The sequence below is a fragment of the Calidris pugnax genome, unplaced genomic scaffold, assembly GCF_001431845.1.
Source record: "Calidris pugnax isolate Ruff unplaced genomic scaffold, ASM143184v1 scaffold96, whole genome shotgun sequence".
NCBI classification, from domain to species: Eukaryota; Metazoa; Chordata; class Aves; order Charadriiformes; family Scolopacidae; genus Calidris; species Calidris pugnax.
The window spans coordinates 108,456-133,511 of record NW_015090866.1 but is presented as its reverse complement, the minus strand read 5'-3'; the positions used below and the strand labels follow the sequence as shown (position 1 = coordinate 133,511).

The 25,056-nt window shown below is 45.6% G+C and overlaps 1 protein-coding gene across 1 annotated transcript in view; it reads right to left on the bottom strand.

The window, feature by feature from the left end:
• Nucleotides 1-13,892, bottom strand: part of COPG2 (coatomer protein complex subunit gamma 2) — a 30,108-nt gene extending 16,216 nt beyond the window's left edge. Inside the window, 11 exon segments of the mRNA XM_014945445.1 lie at nucleotides 360-427; nucleotides 1,133-1,266; nucleotides 2,530-2,687; nucleotides 4,226-4,312; nucleotides 5,473-5,565; nucleotides 6,610-6,685; nucleotides 7,495-7,574; nucleotides 9,170-9,241; nucleotides 9,866-9,946; nucleotides 11,350-11,402; nucleotides 13,795-13,892. Coding sequence (XP_014800931.1) covers nucleotides 360-427; nucleotides 1,133-1,266; nucleotides 2,530-2,687; nucleotides 4,226-4,312; nucleotides 5,473-5,565; nucleotides 6,610-6,685; nucleotides 7,495-7,574; nucleotides 9,170-9,241; nucleotides 9,866-9,946; nucleotides 11,350-11,402; nucleotides 13,795-13,831 — 939 coding nt within the window. The 5' untranslated portion in view covers nucleotides 13,832-13,892.
• Between the last annotated feature and the right edge of the window lie 11,164 nt (nucleotides 13,893-25,056).

The following is a 25,056-nucleotide window of genomic DNA, read 5'->3' as shown; positions in this document are numbered from 1 at the left end:
GATGTGCTTTGAAATCAGGATGTTCTTTCCTTCACATACATCCTATTCATGCTTTTCACAGTATTAAATACCTGGGACTCTGCTTCCTTACAGCAGAGAGCTCACAAGTTATCAAACTCCAACTTGTTGTAGCCCTGTGGTCCAGAAATGAGCAGACAACAGCTCGAGGGCAGAAAAGATTTCTGTCACACCAGGAGATCTGGCATGGAAAAGCCAATTCTCCAACATGGAATATTTCCAAATACAGTAATCACAAGAGCAGTCGCTCTAATTTAGGTAACGAATCATTAGGCACCAAAGTCTGGCTTCCTCTGATGCTTAGAGATTTCTGCTTGTTTAGAGGTTTTGGAATCACTCACTTTATTAAGGGTCCGTACGGCTGCGTATCTCAAGACAGGTTTGGGAGAACTGCAGAAGAGCTGCAGCACTGAAAATAAATACATAAAAATAATCAAGAGAAGTATCTCACAACAAAATGTTACAGAGTAGAGGATGTTTAACAAAAACTGGCTCCCGGTACTGCAATTTTAGGCACCAGTAATGTCTGGGGAGCAGGAGGTGAGAGCCCTCACGACCACACCAGCTGAGGAGAGGGAAATCACTTTCTGCCAGTGCTTTGATATTGAGAGATGCAAGCAGTTTAATCAGAATTCACCACAGCAGAAAAGCAGATATGGTCTCTTTCAAAGAATGAGAGTAAAGTCAAATGTATCCACATTCAACTACATGCTGCTAAATGCTCATGCAGCTCTATTCATAATTTATCACTAGCTTCACAAGCAAGTTAAAAATAACCTCCTGGTTTTCATCTTATATCAATAATACGTGGTTGGTGTAGTCATCTGTGGCACATCAAGGTCTTCTCTGCCTTCCCTCCCTCCCACCCTAACTTCCCACAGCTGGAAAAAGGCAAACATTGCCCTGTGCTATCTCTAGAATCCATTCTCTACAGCTTTGGATGAAATGGGAAAAAGGGAGAAAGACGTTTCTCATCCACAAGCCTCTAACTTGGGGACAATCAGAAAAGTCAGAGTTTGAGTCCAGTATTTTAGTTACACTGTACTGTTTCTGAGGTGCTTTCCCACCCTTTTTTTTCAGCTGAATCAGTGGAACAAAGGGTTCTATGACCAACCTGAAACAGCTGGTGCCAGCTCCCTGGCCGTGCAGTTTGGGAGATGGATGATGGCAGAAGCAGCTTCATAAATAACCATTTCATGCTTGTTCCGCAGACAGCTCTCAATGAAGTCAAACAGTGGACTTTCATGGCTACGAACAGAAGACATGTCACAGCCTGAGGCTTAATTATGTGCAAACCACTAAATACCACATTTCTGAGAACTTGACAGAAAGCACAGTTAATGTAGCACATTGCTCAACTCATACTTGAGCTCTAAACTTCCTATTTACTCTCATTCCATACATCTTTACATTATCTTCTTCGAATGTTGCACTCCAGAAATAACATACTTTATTATTAATCACGTAGCACACCACTAACAGAAATTTCCACTGATAAAAAAGAATTTCATCAGGAGGTGAATTTCTCAGGTAATTATACCCTCCTTTGTCAGTGTGAGATCAGAATAAGACAGATTCTTTTATTTATATCCCCACAACATAAGTAGATCATTATTGCATTTGAAAATGCATCTGAACAGACAAAGTACAAAACCACTCCAGAGATTTTTCTGCAGTTTTAATCCTACCCTCAGCTAAGTTTTTGTGGTCCAGTGTCAAAATAAAAATCCAGACCTTATCACACATATTCATACTCAGTTCAGCTTAGCACTCTCTGCTTCTACGTGGTGGCCAGGAGGTCATGGGAGGTGATTCTGCCCCTCTACTCTGCTCTAGGGACATCCCACCTGGAGAACTGCCTCCAGCTCTGGAGTTCTCAGCACAGGAAGGACATGGACCTGTTGGAACAGGTCCAACAGAGGGCCACAAAAATTATCAGAGGGCTGAAGCACCTCTTCTATGAAGACAGGCAGAAAGAGTTGGGGTTGTTCAGCCCGGAGAAGAGAAGGCTCCAGGGAGACCTTGTAAGGGTCTTCCAGTACCTGAAGGGGGTCTACAGGAGAGATGGGGAGGGACTCTTGATCAGGGAGTGGAGCCATAGGACAAGGGGTAATGGTTTTAAACTGAAAGAGGGGAGATTGAGATTAGATAATAGTAAGAAATTCTTTGCTCTGAGGGTGGTGAGAGCCTGGCCCAGGTTGCCCAGAGAAGCTGTAGCTGCCCCATCCCTGGAGGTGTCCAAGGCCAGGTTGGAGGGGGCTTGGAGCAACCTGGGCTGGTGGGAGGTGTCCCTGCCCAGGGCAGCAGATTGGAACTAGATGATCTTTAAGGTCCCTTCCAAACCAAGCCATTCTACGATTCTATACCTGCATTTTATTTTTAATAGTACAATTCTCTCCGACTGTGTGTAGATTTCCACAAACTTTAAAAAAAATAAAAAGCCAAATTCCTAGCTACCGGTTGCCTCAAACTAGAATTAGTTTGGTAACTCCCATGTTGCCTCTCACTCACCCCTCTTCAGATTCCTTCAAGAGTTTGCTTGCGATACGGATCAGCATGCAGTAGGCAAACTGGGATTTCAGTCCAGATTTTGTGAATTTATTCAGCATCTTGGAAACCGCAAGGCGATCGATTTTTCTAAGGTGATAGAGCAGCCCCAAAGCATGGTACTAGGAAATCAAAACCACAGACGTGCAGGCATTGAATACACACTGCAGATGGAAAAGTCAGATGGAAAAACCTAAAAAAAGGTAATAATCACTGCTTCCTAGCAGAAATACCTTCTAATCTCAAATGATCAAAAGAGTAATGAAATTAGTTTATTCTTTTTTCTTCCTGTTAATAGTCAGAACTTCAAAGGCTTCACCTTACTAAATTATACTGCACAACAGCACTCACATTTCTAGTGCTCTCAACATCCAGGATATCCCAAGGCCTTTAAATGGCAGCTGACCTTACAAAAATCCTTGAGGCATTTACAGTAAATTACAAAGCCACGTTTCTAGTCACTTTGCCAATTTTTTGGGATTTATTTTTTTTTTGCCACAAGACTGATTCAAAGTAAAGCTTCATAAAGTTGCAAACTGGGCAAGAACAAACCTTATTTTACAGATTTGTTTCCGATGGTTAGTCTGTAACGCTGACTGATCACGCAGAACGCTTTCATTTTCACAGCTGTCTGGAATATCCCTGCAAAAATTTTACTGATATGGATATCTTACTGATATTTGGGCTAATCTCTGTGGTCCTGGAGCAACTGGCAAATTTTCTGAAGGACAAGAGGAGAGATACTGGTGTTCTGGGAGATAGCAAGATAATTTCTTTTTGAAAACTCAGATTCAAAGTCCTTCTGCAACAACCACTGTGAAACAGTCCGGGGTTTCCCAGCTCTCAGAAGGTTGGCAGGGAAAGGGCAGAGGATTGCAGTAAAGAGCCAACTCATGAGGTTCAACAAGAGCAAGTGCAAGGTTCTGCACCTGGGCCCGAACAATCCTCGCCACCAATACAAACTAGGGGGTGAGGTACTGGAAAGCAGCCCTGAGGAAAGGGACTTGGGGGTGCTGGTGGATGAGAAGCTGGACATGAGCAGGCAGTGGGCACCTGCAGCCCAGAAGGCCAGTCACATCCCGGGCTGCATCAAAAGAAGTGTTGCCAGCAGGTCCAGAGAGGGGATTCTGCCACTTTGCTCTGGTGAGACGGAGAGCCTGTTTAGAAAGGCCTGCAGTGACAGGACGAGGGGCAATGGCTTCAAGCTGGAGGGGAACAGATTTAGACTGGAGATGAGGAGAGGGTTCTTCACTGTGAGGGTGGTGGAGCACTGGAACAGGTTGCCCAGGGAGGTGGTTGAGGCCCCTTCCCTGGAGATATTCAAGGAGAGGCTCGACGAGGCCCTGGGCAACCTGGTCTAGTTGGGGGTGTCCCTGCTGACTGCGGGGAGGTTGGACTAGATGACCTTTGGAGGTCCCTTCCGGCCTGGACTATTCTATGATTTTATGATTCTATGAACTCTTAATTAAGAATCTTGAGCTGGGATCACAGAGAAGCTTGTCGGTTTTTGAAACAGTCATTTCCCTCAAGTCACAATTCTTGTTTTTCAAATAATAAGGGGAAAAGGGAAATCAAGTTACTTTTTCTAAGGTTATCTCAATACCATTAAAAGCCTGTAGTGTGGTTAAGAGTTTCCTGGAGCAACCACCCTCAAACGTACCTGCACCATGACGTTGTCACTAGAAGCTGCTTCTTGAGCTTCGTTGATCCACCGTTTGACTACATCGTAACTGATCTTCATCATGTGCTGGAAGAAGCCACAAATTGAGACTGCAGACAAACTAACATTAGAAGCACAGCGAAGTACCAGGAGCCTTGGTTTCAGTTTTTTAAGTTTAAAGAGTTCAAGACAATCTAGGGCTTTGCTACGTATTACAGGTAGTAAAGAATAACTCCCAAATACACAGTTTGTACGGATGCACTTACTGAAATAAAGAGAAAAATAACCTGGAGAGGTTTTTGTCTATGTTCAAATAGGACAACACTTGGACAATTCACCTGCCTACAGTTAGTCCAGCAAGAAAGACTTTGGTTGTATTAATACAGCTTTGTTTGCACCCTCAGGGTCCTAATCCAGGCTCTACTCCACCTCATCAGTTGAAGCTCTTACCTCCTGCTCTGTCTTCTTCATTTACCAATGCAGCCAATCTCTTTATCCTATGCCCCTATAAAGCACTGCTTTTATTACATCTCAGGCTCAGATTACAATGTTTTTACTTGTATTCTCTCTCTCTTTAATAAAAATATTAACCTAACGGGATCTTTGCCAGCCTTTTCTCTAAACAAGGGCGAAAAATACAGTGAGCTACTTCATCTTGCCCTCCTACTACATATTAGCAAAAATAATCTTGAACTGCAATCTTATCAGGGCAGTAATTTGTTTTTGTTTTTGTTTTCTTTTTGCAGAGCACAAAGCAGACTGCTTTTATTACCCGTTACTGAGCTCATACAGTCTTTTACAGTCATCACTGTTAAGTTCTTTTACAGAACAGAACAGGTTGGTTTTGCTTACTCTCACCAACTGATAAGCGCTTTCACGGTCAAGATGTATTTGACTTTCCAATACAGACAAGGCCCCTCCCCAAGGAAATTAATGTTCTACACTAATTGCATAGAGAGATGACTGAGCACTTTGCACTTCAAGTTGTTACAACTGATGTACTCTAAAGCAAGGGAACGTTAAGGAAGGAATTTGAGAAGAGAGAGTCTGCTTGAGACAAAGGAAACTCCACTGCTACTATTTTTTCTTGATTTTCCAATGAGGAGATGAAGAAGAAACATATAAAAGAAAAAGCAGATGAAAAAAAAGAACAAAACAAAGGTCAGGCAGAGCTACACATGCACCAGACTACCCTTCCCAGCCATAACACAATGCACAGGTTTACAATAATCTACTGCTTTACTTACTAAGGAAGACACCAGTGCAGAACTGGACACACTGGGGACTTTGTCCACAATGGCTTGCTTCATGTATCTCTCAATGGCTTGTAACATCGTACCCTATGAAAGGGAAAAAAGAAAAAGTATTGATACTTTGGAAGCAGAGCATAAAGGCAGCATGCTCAAAAATATATGCACAGCGTATTCAAAAGGTCCTCAAATAAATAATCTTGAGCTAATTCTGAAAATGCATGGTTCTGCAAGGGAGACATGAGTATCAGCTGCCCAGTCCTGAAGGTTCAGTGACATGATCAAAGCTTCCAGCAAAGTAAGCTCAGGTCAGAAACAAGAGCTCCAAAGCAAGATGATCTTTAAGGTCCCTTCCAACCTAGAAGATTCTGTGATCTTCTAACTCCATATTTACATTCCTGCTGCTCCACAGTGCTCCACACAGCTGCAGAGGGCTTCAGAGCAGCCCTCTCTAAAGCAGCAGTTCCATCACTACCATAAGAATACATCCTGCAAGAGAGTAGACTTTCTGTTTTGAAGACACTCATCATCTCTCCCACATCAGTGACATGGGAGAGATGGCCCCTGTATTGGACAGCCCGTGAGGCCCCACCTCAAGGGCTGTGTCCACCCAAGTTTTGGGCCCCTCACCACCAAAAAAACATTGAGGGGCTGGAGCAGGTCCAGAGAAGGGCAACGGAGCTGGAGATGGATAGGGAGAATAAGTCTTACGAGGAGAGGGTGAGGGAGCTGGGGGTGTTCAGCCTGGAGAAAAGGAGGCTGAGGGGAGACCTTCTCGCTCTCTCCAACTCCCTGAAAGAAGGGGGTAGCCAGGGGGGGGTCGGTCTGTTCTCCCAAGGAACAGGTGATGGGAGAAGAGGAAATGGCCTCAAGTTGCACCAGGGGAGGTTTAGGATGGATATTAGGAAAAATGTTTACACTGGAAGGGTTATTAAGCCTTGGAATGGGCTGCCCAGGGCAGTGGTGGAGTCACCATCCCTGGAGGTTTTTACAAGATGGGTTGACGTAATGCTTAGTGACATGGTTTAGTGATTTTTATTTTTTTAAATCGGAGTTATTTTGATGGTTGGACAGGATGATCTTAAAGGTCCCTTCCAGCCAAGACAATTCCATGATTCTATGACTTGTACTTACATCAGTGATCCTGCAGAGCGCTCTGATGGCCGGGCCTCGGTACACATCTTCCTTCCCTGTCATGTCCTTGGTCAAACTAAAATAATCAAAGACACCCTGTGAACACTTCTTTAATATCTTGATGTCTTGGTCCTGTTATGACATTCACTCCATCTCATTTAGCTGTTACCTCTTAATTGCTAAGCTCTAGTATTGGCTAGAAACAACTTCTTAATAATTAGCTATTTGAAAATTATTAACACCATAGAAATGCAGAACATTATAAAATGCATAGTCCATAATATTACTTTGCCATAGGCCTGGTTTATTTAGTTCAGCCAATCCACTTTTTGGTGTTGCTCTTCTTTCTACCACGTGAAGTTTTGGTTCAGATAATAGTAAAGTTTAGTTTGCTGAACAGCATTAAGTAAATCTAAAATAAAACAATTGCTTAGAACACACCACAGAGGCACTTTTTGCTCTGGCTCCAACTGTAATGTCTACTGTTTTCAAAAAAAAATGGATAGTTCAGCTGGCAGACTGAACTGAGCTTTGCTGCACTTTTCCCCCTAACTGCCCTGACAGCCAAGTGAAACAGAAGTCACAGCCCCAGTTTTCATAAAACCATTAAGCAACTACAACTTTAAAACAACAAACCAGAAAAAAAAGTAGCAACCAATTGATAGACTGTAGGCAAACCTCTTGCTTTTCTAGGAAACTGTAACAGGGTAGTCAGAAATTAACATGTCATAGGGTGACACATACTCTGTATCATGAATAATTTGTCTTCCCTTGCTGTATCCTTTATGAGGCTAAAGTACAAAAAAAACCAGCAGCTAAAACAAACACATTAAGATGCAGCTACTTGTTTCAGAGCTTTGATACCGTGTTTCCTGTAGGTCCTACCTGCTTGTGACAATGATGACATCCTCAGAAATGTTGGCCATCTCTTTGATAGTGAGGTAACACATTCTTCTAAGGGTTTGCTGTGAAAGTGTATTGCAGAAAACCATTAAACCCAATGGCAATTATGAATAAACACCTCCTCAAGGTTTTAGAAGTTAAATAAAAAGTTAAATATTTTACTTAAAAGTTAAATAAACTTTTAAAGCAGAACATTCTGCTCCCTTCATCTATACAAAAATCATAAACACATAAGTAAAATCATGTTTGATAACTGGATAACAGCCTTACTCCCTGTTATAAAAAAAAACAAACCCAGGAGGAATAAGAGAATCTCTTGTAAAATGATAAGACTAAGAAGAAAAAAAAAATCCACATCATGAAAGAAATGATACATCGTTTCTGTATGTAGAAGCCTCACAATTATCAGTTAAAAGCTATAAAAAGAGCTTCCCCTGTCAGTGCTTTGTGCATATTTCTATCTTTCTTTTACAATAACACATAGATCATTTTAATTCTTTGAAAGCAAATAACATATTTAAATTAAAAAAACAACCATGCTTTTTAAAATGTGGGTATGAGAACAGTCTCAAACACTCTGTACTTCCAAAATTTTCATTCCATCTTGAAACAATTACATGTGCAACCTTCCTCGGCCAAACCTCTAAAAACCTGAAGTGCCAGTTAATCTTTAACAAAAAACTAATGAGGCTCATCCCATGAAACATACTCCTATGAGTTCTTACGCTCTCTACAAGAGAGATCAGAGAAGGACTTGACATTGGATGAAGTCCAAAGTTAACTCAGCATTTTTAGGATGGTCTCATCCCTTGACTCCATGTTGATTCATGAATCAGGGCAATGAAGCTGGTGAGGGGTTTGGAGACCAAGTCTTGTGAGGAGCAGCTGAGGGAGCTGGGGGTGTTCAGCCTGGAGAAAAGGAGGCTGAGGGGAGACCTTCTTGCTCTCTCCAACTCCCTGAAAGGAGGGGGTAGCCAAGGGGGTCAGTCTCTTCTCCCAAGGAACAGGTGATAGGACAAGAGGAAATGGCCTCAAGTTGCACCAGGGGAGGTTCAGATTGGATATCAGGAAAAATATTTACACTGAAAGGGTTATTAAGCCTTGGAATGGGCTGCCCAGGGCAGTGGTTGAGGCACCATCCCTGGAAGGATTTAAAAAAAGATGGGTTGACATAGCGACATGATTTAGTGATGATTTTTATCAGAGTTATTTTGATGGTTGGACTAGATGATTTCAAAGTCCCTTCCAACCGAGATGATTCTATGAATTCTAGGGAATTGCAGTATTTGATCTACAGGCAACTTTTAAATTCCGTTTTGAGTTAAGCAGATGGCTATTATTTGGAAGTGTAAGAAACAGCCATAAAATTATACTGTTTTGTATATTAATGTCATTATTCACGTTCTTTACAACTAATTCAACTCAGAAAAAAAAAAACACACCACCAAAAACAACCTGCAGGAGTAACCATATGTTATTATTCAGTCATTTGTTTCCAAACCATGAACTGCCTTCAGCAAGTACTTTGTGTGCAAAGCTTGTTCTCTGAAGCACTTGCCTCACTCTCCTCCCACCTCCCAGTATCCAACTGTTTTGCAATTACTGCAAATCCAGACAAAGCCAGGGAGGCAGCAAGTGGCAAACACCAGGTACTCACATCATTAGATTGAAATAATCTGGTCATGGCAAAAAAAGCTTCTGTGGCTTCAGTGGTTCCAAAGTGTTCACCCTGAAAAGCAGCAAGAAAAACCACCATCATTATCTAGCCACCTCCAGCTTTAACCCCCCACTTATGACATCTAAAAACACACCACATGAAGAATCTTTTCTCTGAAGACTTTTTCACATGTGAGCAGCAGTCCCTCCCTCACCTTATGTTTCCTGGGGAGTAGGTGCCAAGTTTACCACTATTATCTACTTGGCTTCAGTAGAAATGCCATCCCCAGTGGCAGAATAGTTTGTCAAGTAGCCTGTTTTTCCTCTTTTGACATCAAATTGTCAGCAGTTAGTTCTGTGGCATGGAAGGATCCGCCTTGCTTAAATGGAATCTACTTAAAGACAAGTGGTGCCAATTAAAGCTGAACACAGTGGTGAACACAGACTAATCAGCAGCTCTCACTTGGCTCTCAAAGAAGTCTTAAAAGCTTCAGTGACACACATCTCCCTCATCTCACTGGCAAAATTGGAAAGGAGAAGAGAATACTACAGCATAAACACTCAATTTTTTTTTTATCTCCTCAAAAGCAACCTCCCAAGTCTGAAGGGAGGAAGAAGTATAAAACTTTCACACTGAAAGGTATCAGAAATTAACTTCAGGAATATTCATTCCGGCTGGGAAGAAATGGTAAATTACCTGGTTCAACAAGTAAAGGATCTTGGTAAGGATATGCAGGCATCTTCGTGGATTTATAGGGGTCTCATTAAAGATACGTGCCTACAAACACAGAATAAATACTGTATTACGCTGTAACCCAACAATAATAATTTCTCTTTCACCATAAAAAGCAATTTGGTTTCAACCAAGTAGCTTATAACTTTTTTACATTGTAAAAATGTATCCCAATGAGCATATTCCTGTCTCGTAGCTCATGCATGTTTAGTTTGCTCCATGGGCAGCAATCTGAACAAAAGAAGATGACTCATTTTAACGTCTGAAACTAGCAAAAATACTTTAAAAGAGAAGCAAAACAACTTAATTCTTTCCATAGCATTAGTAGACAAAACCCTACTTAGCGCTAGTCTGTAGGAACAAGAAAAATAAATGATAAAGTTCCTACTTTTATCTCTTTGCACCACATGTTAACCCCACTTGAAATCATTCTTGAAGTATTCAAAGAGAAACAGGAAGACCCATTACACGGTACAATGAACGAGCACAGGAAAAAAAAGGTTCAAGAAGGCCAGGTGCTGGGTCCTGCACTTGGGTCACAACAACTCCACGTAGGTAGCACTACAGGCCTGGGGAGAAGTGGCTGGAAAACTGTGTGGTGGAAAAGGACCTGGGGCTGTTGGTTGACAGCCACAAACCATCAGTGTGCCCAGGTGGCCAAAAAGGCCACCAGCATCCTGGCCTGTATCAGGAACAGCGTGGTGAGTAGGACTCAGAAGGTGATCGTTCCTCTCTACTGGGCACTGGTGAGGCCCCACCTCAAGGGCTGTGTCCAGTTTTTGGCCCCTCACCACAAAAAAAGGCATTGAGGTGCTGGAGCAGGTCCAGAGAAGGGCAACGGAGCTGGTGAGGGGTCTGGAGCACAAGTCTTATCAGGAGAGGCTGAGGGAGCTGGGGGGGTTCAGCCTGGAGAAAAGGAGGCTGAGGGGAGACCTTCTCACTCTCTCCAACTCCCTGAAAGGAGGGTGTAGCCAGGGGGGGGCGGTCTCTTCTCCCAAGGAACAGGAGATGGGACAAGAGGAAATGGCCTCAAGTTGCACCAGGGCAGGATTAGGATGGCTATTAGGAAAAATGTTTATACTGGAAGAGTTATCAAGCCTTGGAATGGGCTGCCCAGGGCAGTGGTGGAGTCACCATCCCTGGAGGGATTCAAAAGATGGGTTGACATAGTGCTTAGTGACATGGTTTAGTGATGTGTTTGGTTTTTTTTAATCAGAGTTGGGTTGATGTCCACATGGAAGGCAGAAGCCACATATAATCTAATTACCATACATAAACCCCTCATGGAGTAACTTCACATGCACTTAATTCATATACCCTGTGATTTTTAGTTAACTGTAACAATTTAGCCATCCACATTTCCCAAGAGCTGCACTGTAAAACTTCCTTACGTTGCTAACATTTACTGATCAAAGAGTTAAACAGTGTTATATTATGATTATTCATACCTCCTGAAGCACAGCACTCTTCTCCAAATGCTGTAAAGGATTAGAGCCGCTACCTGAAGAACAGAAGAGACCAGAACAGAAAAGTTAGGGAAAAATGCTCTCCATAAACACCAGTAACTAAAAACAACAGAACTGAACGTGTAGGAACAGACCGTCAACTTTACAAAAACACCTCAATGCTACAGTGACATTGTTAATGTTCTATAACTGATGTTCTCCATCAAAAGCTTTGAATCCACTTTCTTAAGTCACACATTCAGAATTACAGAAAAAAAAGCCCCAAGGGGAATAGTTTCAACACAGCTGGAGGGTGAGGAAGAAGAAAGTATTAAGATAAACCCTGTAAATAAAACTTTTACTCTTTTTTCCCTTGTTTTTATTCCTTAAGCCACAAAAAGCACTGAAGGCATCAGGGCAGAGCTGCTAATCAGGATCTGAAATAGAAGTATATTGATCAATGCACCACTAAAACAGGCTACTCAGCAAACTCCAAAAAACAGTCTGGTTGGAGCACATCACAAAACCATTAACATCAGACTATCTCCACACTGTACCTTCTCAGCCTTTCAACAACCCAGATCCAACCACTGAGAGCTATTCGTTTCTTGGAGATGACACTTCTCTGTCAGCAGCATCCAGAGGAGACCAGCCTTCTAATCCACATACAGATCAAAACCACCTCTTCAGACCCACCATTCTATGGGTAAAACCTTCCAAACCCTCACTACTGCTTCTGACCCTCTTCCTCCAGCAAACATTTTTCACTTTCAGTTCATTCATTCTTCAGTTCTCACATCCCAAGCTGAAGGAAATCGAGAACGAAACAAAATGTGCCCTAATAGCCAAGAAGGCCAATGGCATCCCAGGGGGCATCGAGAAGAATGCTGGGGGACTTGGGTCTCTTTAATCTGGAGAAGACTGAGGGGGGGATCTCATCAATGTCTATCAATACTTCAAGGGTGTGTGTCAGGAGGATGGGGCCAGGCTTTTTCCAGTGGTGCCCAGTGACAGGACAAGAGGGAACAAGCACAAATCTGAACAGAGGAAGTTCCACCTAAACACGAGGAGGAACTTCTTCACTTTGAGGGTGTCAGAGCCCTGGAACAGGCTGCCCAGGGAAGTGGTGGAGTCTCCTTCTCTGGAGACATTCAAAACCCACCTAGACACGTTCCTGTGGGACCTGCTCTGGGTGGCCCTGCTTTGGTAGGAGTTGGACTAGGTGATCTCCAGAGGTCCCTTCCAACTCCACATCATTCTGTGATCCTGTGAAAGTCAACCCAGCTGGGTACATCTTGCTCTCAGAAGACCTCTGAGCAGCAGCAAGACCAAATTCAAGATGGCATCAATTACTACAGGCAACAAGAACTTAATTTCTAGGTGATTTTGTGGAACGAAAATGTGCAGGTGATGCCTTCATTCGCTACATCTGTGCCAAATGTAATGGGTTTCTTTCCCCTCTGGCCGGGTTACCTGAACACAGATGCTCCTGACACAGTCCAAACCATGTTGTAGGCGTCAGGAGGGCTGCTGCCCCATTACCCAGCTGATGAGCGGACCTCGAATGAGCCCTGCAAGCACTGCTACTCCTCACAGTGGCAAAGATTGGAAGAGACCAGCGGGGCTGTGGGGAACAAGTTCCCTCTGACCGTGGCCTCGAAGGGCCAGGGAACATAGAATCATAAGCCCAGGCCGGAAGGGACCTCCAAGGGTCATCTAGTCCGACCTCCCCGCAGTCAGCAGGGACACCCCCAACTAGACCAGGTTGCCCAGGGACTTAGCCTCTCCTTGAATATCTCCAGGGAAGGGGCCTCAACCACCTCCCTGGGCAACCTGTTCCAGTGCTCCACCACCCTCACAGTGAAGAACTTGTTCCTAATATCCAATCTAAATCTACTTTTCTCCAGCTTAAAGCCATTGTCCCTCGTCCTGTCACTGCAGGCCTTTCTAAACAGACTCTCCCCAGCCTTTCTGTAGCCCACTTTAGGGACTGGAAGGCTGCTATTAGGTCTCCCCAGAGCCTCCTCTTCTTCAGGCTGAACAACCCCAGCTCCCTCAGCCTGTCCTCGTAGCAGAGGTGCTCCATCCCCCTGATCATCCTTGTGGTCCTCCTCTGGACCCTCTCCATCAGGTCCATATCCTTCTTATATTGAGGGCTCCAGACCTGCACACAGTACTCCGGGTGAGCAGAGCAAAGCGGCATCCCGAAGGGAGGCTCCGAGGGAGGCCACTGCACTAAAAAGCAGGCGAAGCCTCCTTCCTCAGCGGCCGTTACTCCCCTACCCGCACCTCACCTCAGCGGCCGTTACCCTCCTCCCTCACCTCAGCGGCCGTTACAGGCCGCGGCACCCGCTAGACGCCTCAGTAACGTTCCCCTCGAGGGCCGTACCACCGTTCCCGCCCCTGGGCCCGCCTCCAGTTCCCTCCCCGCCGCCGCCAGGCCCGTACCGGACTCCTCGTCCTTCTTGTCAAACTTCTTTATCATGTCGCCGCCGATCGCGCCCCCACTCCCTTAGAGCCGCGCCGCCGCGCGAGGGCCCGCCGGAAAACCCGCCTCCCCGGCTCCATCTCTGCCATTTCATTGGTCCGCGGTGCTGCCACTCAACTCTTTCACCCACTCAGAGACCCTGAGCCTCGTCGGTGCTTCTAAGCCACGCCCCCTCTCCCGATGCTGAGGGGGCGGGGCTGAGCCGGGAGAAGGTGAGGGCGCGTCTTAAAGGGGCCGCGCCGCCATTTTGTGAGGGGATGCTTAGTCTTCACTGACTGACAGACAGACAAACCATCTTGGCAAAAAAATAAGCACACATTTCAGCCACCAGCTCCACTCAGAAGGGAGAGGTGAGGTGCCTTTGCCTGGCTGCTGAGGTACTTCAGCAGCAATGGCCTCGCTGTTGCACTCTGAGAGGACTTCTGCTTTCCTCCTCCCTGCCCCTTCTAAAAATAATAAAGCCAAAAAGGAGCTGTCAGAAGTTATTAACACCTCAACAAAGTCTTTCTGAAAGAGGGAGCGCAAACAGTCTCCTTCACGGTGATGAGACCCCCAAAAAAAGCACCCCAGAGGTGATATGGACACCCCACTGTGGCACCATTCCCCACAGCGATGGCTGCCCGTGAGGTAATGGAGGAGTTTATTGGGTGGTGGGTGCTGCTGAGCCTCTCTGCAGCTGCCGTCCCTGCTGGAAGCCGTCGCTGCTGGGCACGGGGATGACGCGGTGGGTCTGAAGAAGGACGGAGAGGGACAAGGGCTCTGGTGAGCAGGTTGACATCTTGCTTCGCGGCTGGGCCGGCAGCGGGTCTGTAAGAAAGCACAGATGTTTCCTCAGCGAGGTGGCCCCAGTGTGTGTTCCCCGCTGCTCAGTATTGAGGCTGTCACAGATGTTTCCTCAGCGAGGTGGCCCCAGCGTGTGTTCCCCACCACTCAGTATTGAGGCTGTTTTTTTGTTTAATATCTTTATCAATAATCAGGACGAGGGGATCAAGTGCACCCTCCGTAAGTTTGCAGGCAACAGCAAGTTGGGCGAGAGGGTTGACCTGCTTGAGGGGAGATTGCAGGCAACAGCAAGTTGGGCGAGAGGGTAGGAAGGTTCTACAGAGGCATCTGGACAGGCTGGATCGATGGGCCAAAGCCAATGGTGTGAGGTTCACCAAGGCCTAGTGCTGGGTCCTGACTTGAGTCACAACAGCCCTGTGAACGCTCCAGGCTGGGGACAGTGGAGCTGGAGCTGCCCAGTGGAAAAAGACCTGGAGGTGTTGGTCGACAGCCAGCTGAACACGAGCCATCAGTGTGCCCAGGTGGCCAAGAAGGACAACAGCGTCCTGATCTGTATCAGCAATAATGTGGTGAGTTGGACTAGGGCAATGACCATTCCCCTGAACTGGGCACTGGTGAGGTCCCACCTCAAGAGCTGTGTCCAGTTTTTGGCCTCTTACCACGAAAAAAAAAAGCATTGAGGTGCTGGAGCATGTCCAGAGAAGGGCAATGGAGCTGGTGAGGGGTCTGGAGCACAAGTCTTGTGAGGAACGGCTGAGGGAGCTGGGGGTGTTCAGCCTGGAGAAAAGGAGGCTGAGGGGAGACCTTCTCACTCTCTCCAACTCCCTGAAAGGAGGGTGTAGCCAGGGGGGGTCGGTCTCTTCTCCCAAGTCACAAGCGATGGGACAAGAGGAAATGGCATAAGTTGCACCTGGGGAGGTTCAGATTGGTTATCAGGAAAAATATTTACACTGAAAGAGTTATTAAGCCTTGGAATGGGCTGCCCAGGGCAATGGCGGGGTTATTAAGCCTTGGAATGGGATGCCCAGAGCAATGGTGGAGTCACCGTCCCTGGAGGGATTTAAAAGACGTGTAGACGTGCTGCTGAGGGACATGGGTTAGTGGTGGTTTAATGTTATATTGATGGTTGAACTCAATGATCTGAAAAGTCCCTTCCAATCTAGACAATTTTATCATTTGGTGTCTCCACTTCATGTCAGGGCAGTTGCAGGTGGGTTATTTAGGCACATTTCGGGGTCAGCTGAAAAACTGGCTCCTGCCTACTTCACCCGCCACGGGAAGTGGCTGAGGGTTCGCCTGGCTTTAGCCTGCCCCTTCTCACACTTGATGTGTTGCTTTGCAAGTGGATGGTCTTCACATCAAAAGATGGTGATCTTTTGGAGCAAGAGATGGAGACACAGAGTGCTCGGCAGGTGTTATTAATGAATATTATCACAGGTACTTTTTGGAGCATTTCAAACTCGGAAATTCCCTGGAGGAGAGTGAGAAAACCCCCGTGCTCCAGGTCCTCCGAGGTAATCAGAGCAGGGATTTCTGTTTCTAATTTCAGATTAGCACCACTTGTGAGCCAAATGTTTTCCTCTCCCTCCAAAATCCCTGGGGCTGCAGTTGAAGCCTTGGAAGGACTGATCCTGGCAGCATATTGCTGTCCCTATGCAATAATATCCAGCACCTGCTTGCCTGTTTTCAGTGGCTGGATTTTTCCTTGTCTTCTCCTGCCTAGAGGAGAGGGCCATCTCTAGCACCTGCTCCTCTTCCCTCAGACTGTGAGGGAAGGAGATTCTTTCCTTTAAGGGGATCTCATCAATAAGGCTTTTCTTTTCTTCATGCTCCATCTGATACTCTCAGGACAGACTCGTTAACTTTCTACAGCAGCCATCATGTCCCTTTTCTCAATATTCCTGTGGACCCTGATTTTCAACAGAGGATTTGTTGCTTTCAATTGCTTTCAGAGGTGATTCCTTTGGCTCCAGGTCCACCTGCTCCTCTTTGTATAAAATGAGAAGCTCAGGTCTTGTCAGAAGTACTGAGGGAAGGGATCACATCTTGGGATTGAAGATGAAGCAGTACAAAGTGTGGAGCTTGGCATTTACAAAGAGGAGAAGTGGAGAGCCCTTTATAAAGGGAAGAGCTGTCCTGAAGAGCAGGTGGGATAGGAGGGCTCTGATAATTGCAACATTAAGGTCTGGGTGCTAAATTAGTTTGATATAACTTAAGGGAAAAAGCTGAGAGGCAGCAGCAACATTGAAGCAAACACAGGATGGAAGAAAAGGAGAAAGAGAAGGCAGGGAGTGTAGAATTGGTTGTCCTGGTAAAGTATTCAAGGTGGCAAGTCATGTTTTACCTTGCTTGTGATCTGCTCATGTCTCATCCTCTAGGAGACACTGGCCCTTGTGCCCACGAAAGTTTAGCTTATTCAACTTAAAAATAGATGTCAAGCTGACATAGTTTCTTCACAAAGCTCTAGCAATTATATAGGGGTCTTAAATGGTGACTAGTGTTATAGGGGATGATACATACGTGCTCTTGCTGGAGAATTGCTGCATGGGTTTATGATGACTACAGCTGCCACAGCAGCTAAAAGCTTCAGAGGGCTGAGAGATATCTTCGCCCACCACCAGTAACTCTTTATTGATGACAGCTTTGCTGCAGATGAATGAAGAATGATTGGTGGACTTTTACAGATCTTGTAAAGAGAATGGCTTGTAGTGAGATGGAACAGGAGAATCTTTTATCTTATTATGGATTATTACCCATGGACTGGAAGGGTTCCAAGGCTGCGTCTCGCCTTCCCTGCACCCTCTGGTTCTCCTACAGCTTCCCAAGGAACTAGACACTGGTTTCTCCTTGCTTCTGACCTAATAACAGCTGTGCAGTAGGTGCTGGATTTGTTCAACCCACCCTTCTCTCCCCTTCTCAAGGAACAGTAATTTCCCACCTGGTTCAGGGAGGGCTTGGTAGCGGAGTTGTGGATATTGCCTTTCTATTTGCTTCCTGGCAAAGGTTTTTGAGAACCGTCCTTCAGCCTCAAAGTCGCTCTCTTTGGAGAACCTAGGGTGTGAAATGACAAGCAGGCTCAGGAAAGCAGCCTGAGGTCCCAAGGGTAGTTTTGTGTTACTCGATTATGCTTCTGAGTGCTCAACAGGGGGAAAATCATGGAAAAAACAAAACGAGCAGCCCTTTTCATGTGTCAGACAGAACAAGATGAGTGGGTACTCCATGACCTTAGGCCCAGCATGTCCTGTTCCTTGTCACGCCAAGGCTAAGGCAGACTTACTGGTTTTTCTTGCAACCCCAAGTGCTGAAGTGACTCCGTAAGTGTTGATTTAGGGTGAAGTAGAGCCCCTTAAGTGCTATTAAGTGCTCTAGTCCAGCTATTACCCTGCTGGGAGACTTATTCTTGGGCTCAAGTACCTGTGCTGTGCTAGGAGGAGAGACTCCCACCACAGCCCACCTGAGCACCATTCTAAAACCAGGAATAACAGCCATGGTGGCCTGGCAGAATGGACAGCAAAGAAGAATGAGAAGGCATGGAAATACATAGGCTGAAACATTTATGCAGGGTCGTTGTTTCTTACTGATCAAAACTGCTTGAGGATCTTAATCACCACTTGAAAACACTTAAATGGCTCCTTTTTCTCCTTGCATTTAGAAGAGGTAAATCCTAGCTTTGCTAGGTGCTCTGGGTCCCTTTCTTAGCATCAGGTCAAAGTTACAGCTCGAGATTCATGATAGTACTCTGGTAGGAATTATGTAGGAAAGGAAAAGGTTTCAACTGCACCTGCAGATAAAAGGTTTCCCAGCCATTTCCCCAGGAAATGTCAGAGTCCTTGGCTCTGTCAGCTCCTTCCGTTGTGACTTCAGCAAGGTAAAGTGAATTGGACTCCTGCGAGCAATCTTCTGGAAGAGAATGGATAGTGAAACTGGAGACTCTGAGGCAGGATGGAAACATCAATTGTAACACAAAAGCTAAGCTCCTGACAGTTGTTCAAGGTACAACAAAGAGGTTTTGTATCCGGCATGAGGAAGTGTGGATGGGCAGGGTGTTTCTGTGAGAAAGTAAAAGTAAATGGAATAACTGCTAAAGGAGGAAAGCAATGGAGACCCAAACAGGCTTAAGCTGTAGGGAAGGCAGTAACACAGCCATCCTAATGCATGCAGGTGTGTTTTCCAGAACTACCATGTGAACCCAGCTGAGATGCAGAATCATAGAATGGTTAGAGCTGAACCTTAAAAATCATCCAGTTCCAACCCCCCTGTCACGGACAGGGACATCTCCTACCAGACCAGGTTGCTCAAAGCCTCATCCAACCAGTCCTTGAACCCCTCCAGGGATGGGGCAGCCACAGCTTCTCTGGGCAACCTGGGCCAGTGTCTCACCACCCTCACAGCAAAGAATTTCTTTCTAGTATCTAATCTAAACCTCCCCTCTTTCAATTTAAAACTACTTCCCCTCGTCCTATCACTATAATCCCTGATCAAGAGTCCCTACCTGTCTCTCCTGTAGGCCCCCTTCAGGTACTGGAAGGACATTCTAAGGTCTCCCTGAAGCCTTCTCTTCTCCAGGCTGAACCCCCTCAACTCTCTCAGCCTCTCTTCACAGCAGAGGGGCTCCAGCCCTCAGAGCATCTCCTATGGCCCATGGCAGGGAGTTGAAACTAGATGGTCTTTAAGGTCCCTTCCAACCCAAAACATTCTCTGGTTCTATGAAACAAGCAAGCAGACCCAGAAGACATGAGTGAAACCCCACACTCAGCACTGATCTGAGCAGTGACTCCCAGGTCCATTTAGACTCTTGTTATCTCCGTTTTGCAGCCAAGAAATGGAAGAACATGAGAACATGATTTGCTGCCAGTCCTGCAGGAGATGGAGCCATTAGACTGATTTTACCATAACCCCTTAAGCAACAGGACCAATTCTGTTGGTTTATTTTTTTCCCCTGGATATGTTTTTTCCATATGATCTGCATATAGCTGAGAGCAGGCAGCTGAGCTTCCCAGCCAAGGCCATGCAAAGGTGAAGGCAATTGGGGAAAATGGGGTGGAAATGGCTTGTCTTGGTGGCATCAGTGAATCCTCTCAGACTTTCGCCCTACAGCCAGGCACAACTGAACCCACTGAGTTGGTGGGTATGGTTTTTTGTTATGTGTACTACAGTTTTAAGTGAGGAGCATCCCAAAACCCACGTCCTCTTCCCATTCCATTATATAGAAAAGCTAAGGGATCAGTTCATTGATCATGGGAAGTGGACCCAGAGGATATGATTAGATTTCCATTAAATCCATTGAAATGATCTGCTTCACTCAAAACCACACAGTCTTCGGTCCAAAGTTCAAAATCAACTTCCCAGCCCACTAAAGATTGCCTTAGAGCTGTGACCCTCCAGCTCTCAAAAGACCATCTAGATAGTTTAAAGATCCAGCTCGTTCCTTGTGTATTGATCGACTGTGGACTATTTTACCGTTCCAAGTTGCTTTTCAGTGTAAAATGCCATGGGGTTACAATTCAGCTCAGGGAGGGGATTGTTTGTTATGATCAGTGTTGTCTTATCTTGATTGAAGAGTGAAGATCTGACTGTAAGTGCCATGAGTCCTCTGAAGCTATTGAGGTGTTTCTGAAGTGCATCGCTGTTGAACCGTGTAAAGTCTCTCTCCTGTACCAGGACAAAAGAGAGGCCTGAATTAGGAGAACCAGCTCCACATACCCATTTTACAACTGCAGGAGGAGAACTGCCCTCCTGCACCAACCTTGAGTTGCCTAGGCCCACTTTTTTGCCGAGAGGATAACTTGGGGAGAACCCTGTCTCCAGCAGAAGCACACAGAATATTAGAAGAATCACCCTCCCTCCAGCACTCCAGTGGTCACCAGGTTTACTGATTTCTGTAGCTCAACTGTTGTGTTTCGTTGGCATTAATGTCTCACTTGTGGAGTTGTCAAGATCATGTTGATTCTGCCCCTCTGCTGTGCTCTGGGGAGACCCTACCGGAATACTGAGTCCAGCTTTGGAGTCCTCAGCACAGGAGAGACATGGACCTGTTGGAGCAGAGCCAGAGGAGGCCACAGAGATGCTGGGAGGGCTGGAGCCCCTCTGCTGGGAGGGGGGGTTGAGAGAGTTGGGGGGTTCAGCCTGGAGAAGAGAAGGCTCTGGGGAGACCTTGGAGCCCCTTCCAGTCCCTCAAGGGGCTCCAGGAAAGCTGGGGAGGGACTCTGGATGAGGGAGGGGAGCCCTAGGAGGAAGGGGAAGGATTTTAAACTGAAAGAGAGGAGATTGAGATGAAATCTCAAGGAGAACTTGTTTGGTGTGAGGGTGGTGAGAGCCTGGCCCAGGTTGCCCAGAGAAGCTGTGGCTGCCCCATCCCTGGAGGGGTTCAAGGCCAGGTTGGAAGGGGCTTGGAGCAAACTGGTCTGGTGGGAGGTGTCCCTGCCCAGGGCAGGGGGTTGGAACTAGATGATCTTTAAGGTCCCTTCCAACCCAAACCACTCTATGATTCTATGTTTGAACCAGCTTATATTTATCTGTGACAGTTTTTCTTCAGAGGCAGCCACTTAAGGGTTTAGGTGCTGCCTCTGCTGCAGCCTGCCTGCTGGAATAAGTTATATTTTATCTTGAAGGAACACGCATTAAACCTTCCGTTACACTGGTGAAGCAACCTCCCATGGCTGGTAGATCAGCAAGGTTTGATCCTGGAACCTCCAGGGCTCAGTATGGGTGACACATGATCTAAAGAAAAACGTGCCCCAAGGCCCTCTCTGGCAGTCTATTTGCTTTTGAACCATCTAATCCCAGGAGATTTATTGTTTTTTTGTTAGTATTTTTCTTTTAATGCAGACAATGGCAGCAGCAACTTTAATGAGGAGGAGTAATGTGAAAATACAACCCACTCCTTGTTTGGTCACACGGGGGAAGGACCGTGCCCCAAAACATTCAGTATTTCATCCACAGAAAAGATCCATAAAATGAAAGTTTGATGTGTGTCAGCCCCGTAGCTGCCTGGGACGGGATGAACTGCCTCTGCACTGAGTGCTGTGACAGAAAAGATCCATAAAATGAAAGTTTGATAATGTGTCAGCCCCGTAGCTGCCTGGGACCGGATGAACTGCCTCTGCACTGAGTGCTGTCTCCTAAATGGTGACAAATTAATATCAACAATGTCATTTAAGATGCTTCCAAGTGGAAACAGCAGGAACAACTTTGCGGATCTGGGATGTTAATCCGCTGGTGCACTTTTTTGTAGCAGAGCAAATGATGCTGCCTTCACTTACCGTGTTGGGAACATTGGGATGCTCTTTCTCGTGACATAAGGAAAATCTTTTCATGCTTGCCACTTCTGGGATAAAATGAAAACAAGGTGATTAATTAGTAACCAAAGCCTGTGCCTCGCTAAATGCAGCAGCACTGAGCTCTGCAGCTGCTTTAGGTGACAGAGCAGACGGAGACAATAGAACATAAAGTCATGGTCTCCTTTATAAACAACTTTCTTTTCAAAGTTGGACTTTTCTCAGTATTTTAGTTAAACAGTCATGAAACAGATCTTAATTTCATCAGTTTCCCAGCTTTTCCTGCTCGTAATGCTGTCTCTTTACCTTTACATGGGATTTTTCACAATCAAGGACATTAGAAAGACTCTTGTAAGGTAACGTGCAGGAATTTGTACTTAACCACGGTTCTTTCATGGGACACTGAGCTGCAGCCAATTTTGAGCCAGGTTTAGTAGTACACACAGTAATTTTGGGCAAGACACAAAAGAACAGAGTGGACATTTCCGAGATCTCCTACTCAACTACTCAAGTGGGAACAAGGCGAACTCCTGACATTATTACTTTTTCCTGAAAAATTCCCAGAGAATAAGTTAAGACAAAGATGGTTGGTTTCCAGGGGAAAAAAAAGCAAATAGATTGGAGTGATGGATGAATTAATTCAGTGTCTTTTTGTCCTAGAATTGCAAGATACATGAGAAGAAAACAATTTAAAAAAAATAATATTATATGTAATGGATATAACAGTTACTTCAAGTATCTGTTTTCCCTTTCCCATAATTTGGTCTTTAGTATTTTGTGGCTGTCGTAGACATCTCCAGTCTAGAGAACTCCCTTGCCTTACATTTGTAAATTGTGAAAAACGATTGGCAGTGCTGCAAAATAAACAGTATGGAAAAGAATCTCAAATTCCAGGAACTTCTTTGCCACTGAGAGCCACAGTACCCTCGATAGGGTTACAAAGATGGTGAGGGGCCTGGAGCAACTCTCTGATGAGGAAAGGCTGAGGGACTTGGGTCTTTTTAGTCTGGAGAAGAGAAGACTGAGGGGGGATCTCATCAATGCTTATCAATACTGAAAGGGTGGGTGTCAGGAGGATGGGGCCAGGCTTTTTTCAGTGGTGCCCAGTGACAGGACAAGAGGGAATGGGCACAAACTTGAATATAAGAAGTTCCATCTAAAGATGAGGAGGAACCCCTACTTTGAGAGTAGCAGAGTCCTGGTGGAGGCTGCCCAGAGAGGTGGTGGAGTCTCCTTCTCTGGAGACGTTCAAAACCCTCCTGGACACGTTCCTGTGGGACCTGCTCTGGGTGGACCTGCTCTGGCAGGGGGTTGGACTAGATGATCTCCAGAGGTCCCTTCCAACCCCACATCATTCTGTGAACGAGGAGCTGGCATTTCACTAAATGCTTTTTCTTCCACGTTGCAGGTGTTCTCCAGCTCGGCACAACTTCAAGGCAAGATCCAGGTGGGAAATCCAGGGATGTGTTACCTTTCTGGTTGCAGAGGAGAGTCACGGCTGCAGATAACCCTGTGGCACTGCTGTTGCCTACGTGGAGCCACCAGTGTTCTCTTCCTCGCCTGTCTCTGTGACATCCGCGCATTCAGAGCCAGGACATCCGCTCACAGCATCAATTAAAATTGGCAAAGACAGAAGGTTAGTCACTAAAGTGATGCTGAAATGTGTGTAAGTGCAGGGAGAGGTCAAAAGATGTGGGCGACTGCTAATTGTGCTCCCTTTGACAGCAGGCCAGAATTAATGTTCCTTAAACACTGGGTGTCTCAGAATTAGGCATCCTGTTTGGGTTTCATTTGCAGTAGAAAGAAGAATGTAGTTTCAGAGGGTAATTTATCTGAGATGACTTTTTTTTGGGGGTGGGTTTACTCAGAAAATTGCAGATTGTTTGCTGACTAGGTCTGAGGTGTTTGCAAAGGGCTTAAAGGCTGCTGTGCACGCCCTGCTCTGAAAAATTCAGCTAACAAATGACAGAAAGGTAAGAATGATCTGCAACAGGAGTAGGGGAAAAGAATTATTTATGTCTGCATGCTAAATAAAGGATACGCCCTGCTCTGAAAAATTCAGCTAACAAAGTACCCTGTGACAGAAAGGTAAGAATGATCTGCAAGAGGACTAGGGGAAAAGAATTATTTATGTCTGTGTGCTAAATAAAGGACGGCAAGTGTTGTGCAGAACCTTGATGTGAATTAGAATCATGGAATGGTTAGAATTGAAGGAGACCTTAAAGATCATCAAGTTCCAACACCCTCCACCAGACCAGGTTGCTCAAAGCCCCATCCAGCCTGGCCTTGAACCCCTCCAGGGATGGGGCAGCCACAGCTTCTCTGGGCAACCTGGGCCAGGCTCTCACCACCTGCACAGCAAAGAATTTCTTCTTCATATCTCATCTAAATCTCCCCTGTTTCAATTTAAACCATTACCCCTTCACTCCCTGATCAAGAGTCCATCTCCATCTCTCCTGTAGGCTCCCTCCAGGTACTGGATATGGTCAACTCTTACTCCTTAAAGCTCATATTCTGATTGTTTCACCCAAAAATATCCTGTTCAGCATCTTGCTTTCCCCCATCCTGGTTTCCAAACCTTCTCATCCTCCCTTCACCATCGCCACCAACAAACAATATTGTACCTCTCATTTTACCTTCCACAAACAATATTGTACCTTCTCAACTGAGAAGACCCCAGTCTCCATCCAACCTCACCCCACACTCTGCTTTCAGATCTGGCTGCTTCTGACCTCTCTCCATAGCCAACATCCCTCTTTTTCTTTCCAACCCCATGGTTTTTAGTCCCTTACCCTCTTCTGATTAGTCTGGCTGTACCATCACAGCCTTCCAGGAGTACTCTTTGAAAATACCACTAGAAAAGCCATCTCCCTTGTCCTCTAGTGTCAAGTCAAGGTCCTCTTGCACCACCTTCACTGTCTTCCTACACACTCTTACATCAAAACTGGATTTCTCAACCCCACTACTTTTTTCTTTTGTGATGCTGCATACTATCCATCTGTCCCCTCAGCTTTATTTTCCCATTTATAAGTGTCTTAGGGGTTGCTCTGATGCCTTCTTCATGGGGTCTCTGTGTGCTATAAGACGCTTGCCAAGCTCTGCTGCTGGGCTGCCTGCTTGATTTGTTCTTAAAAATAAATAAATGCAATTTTGCTGATCCTC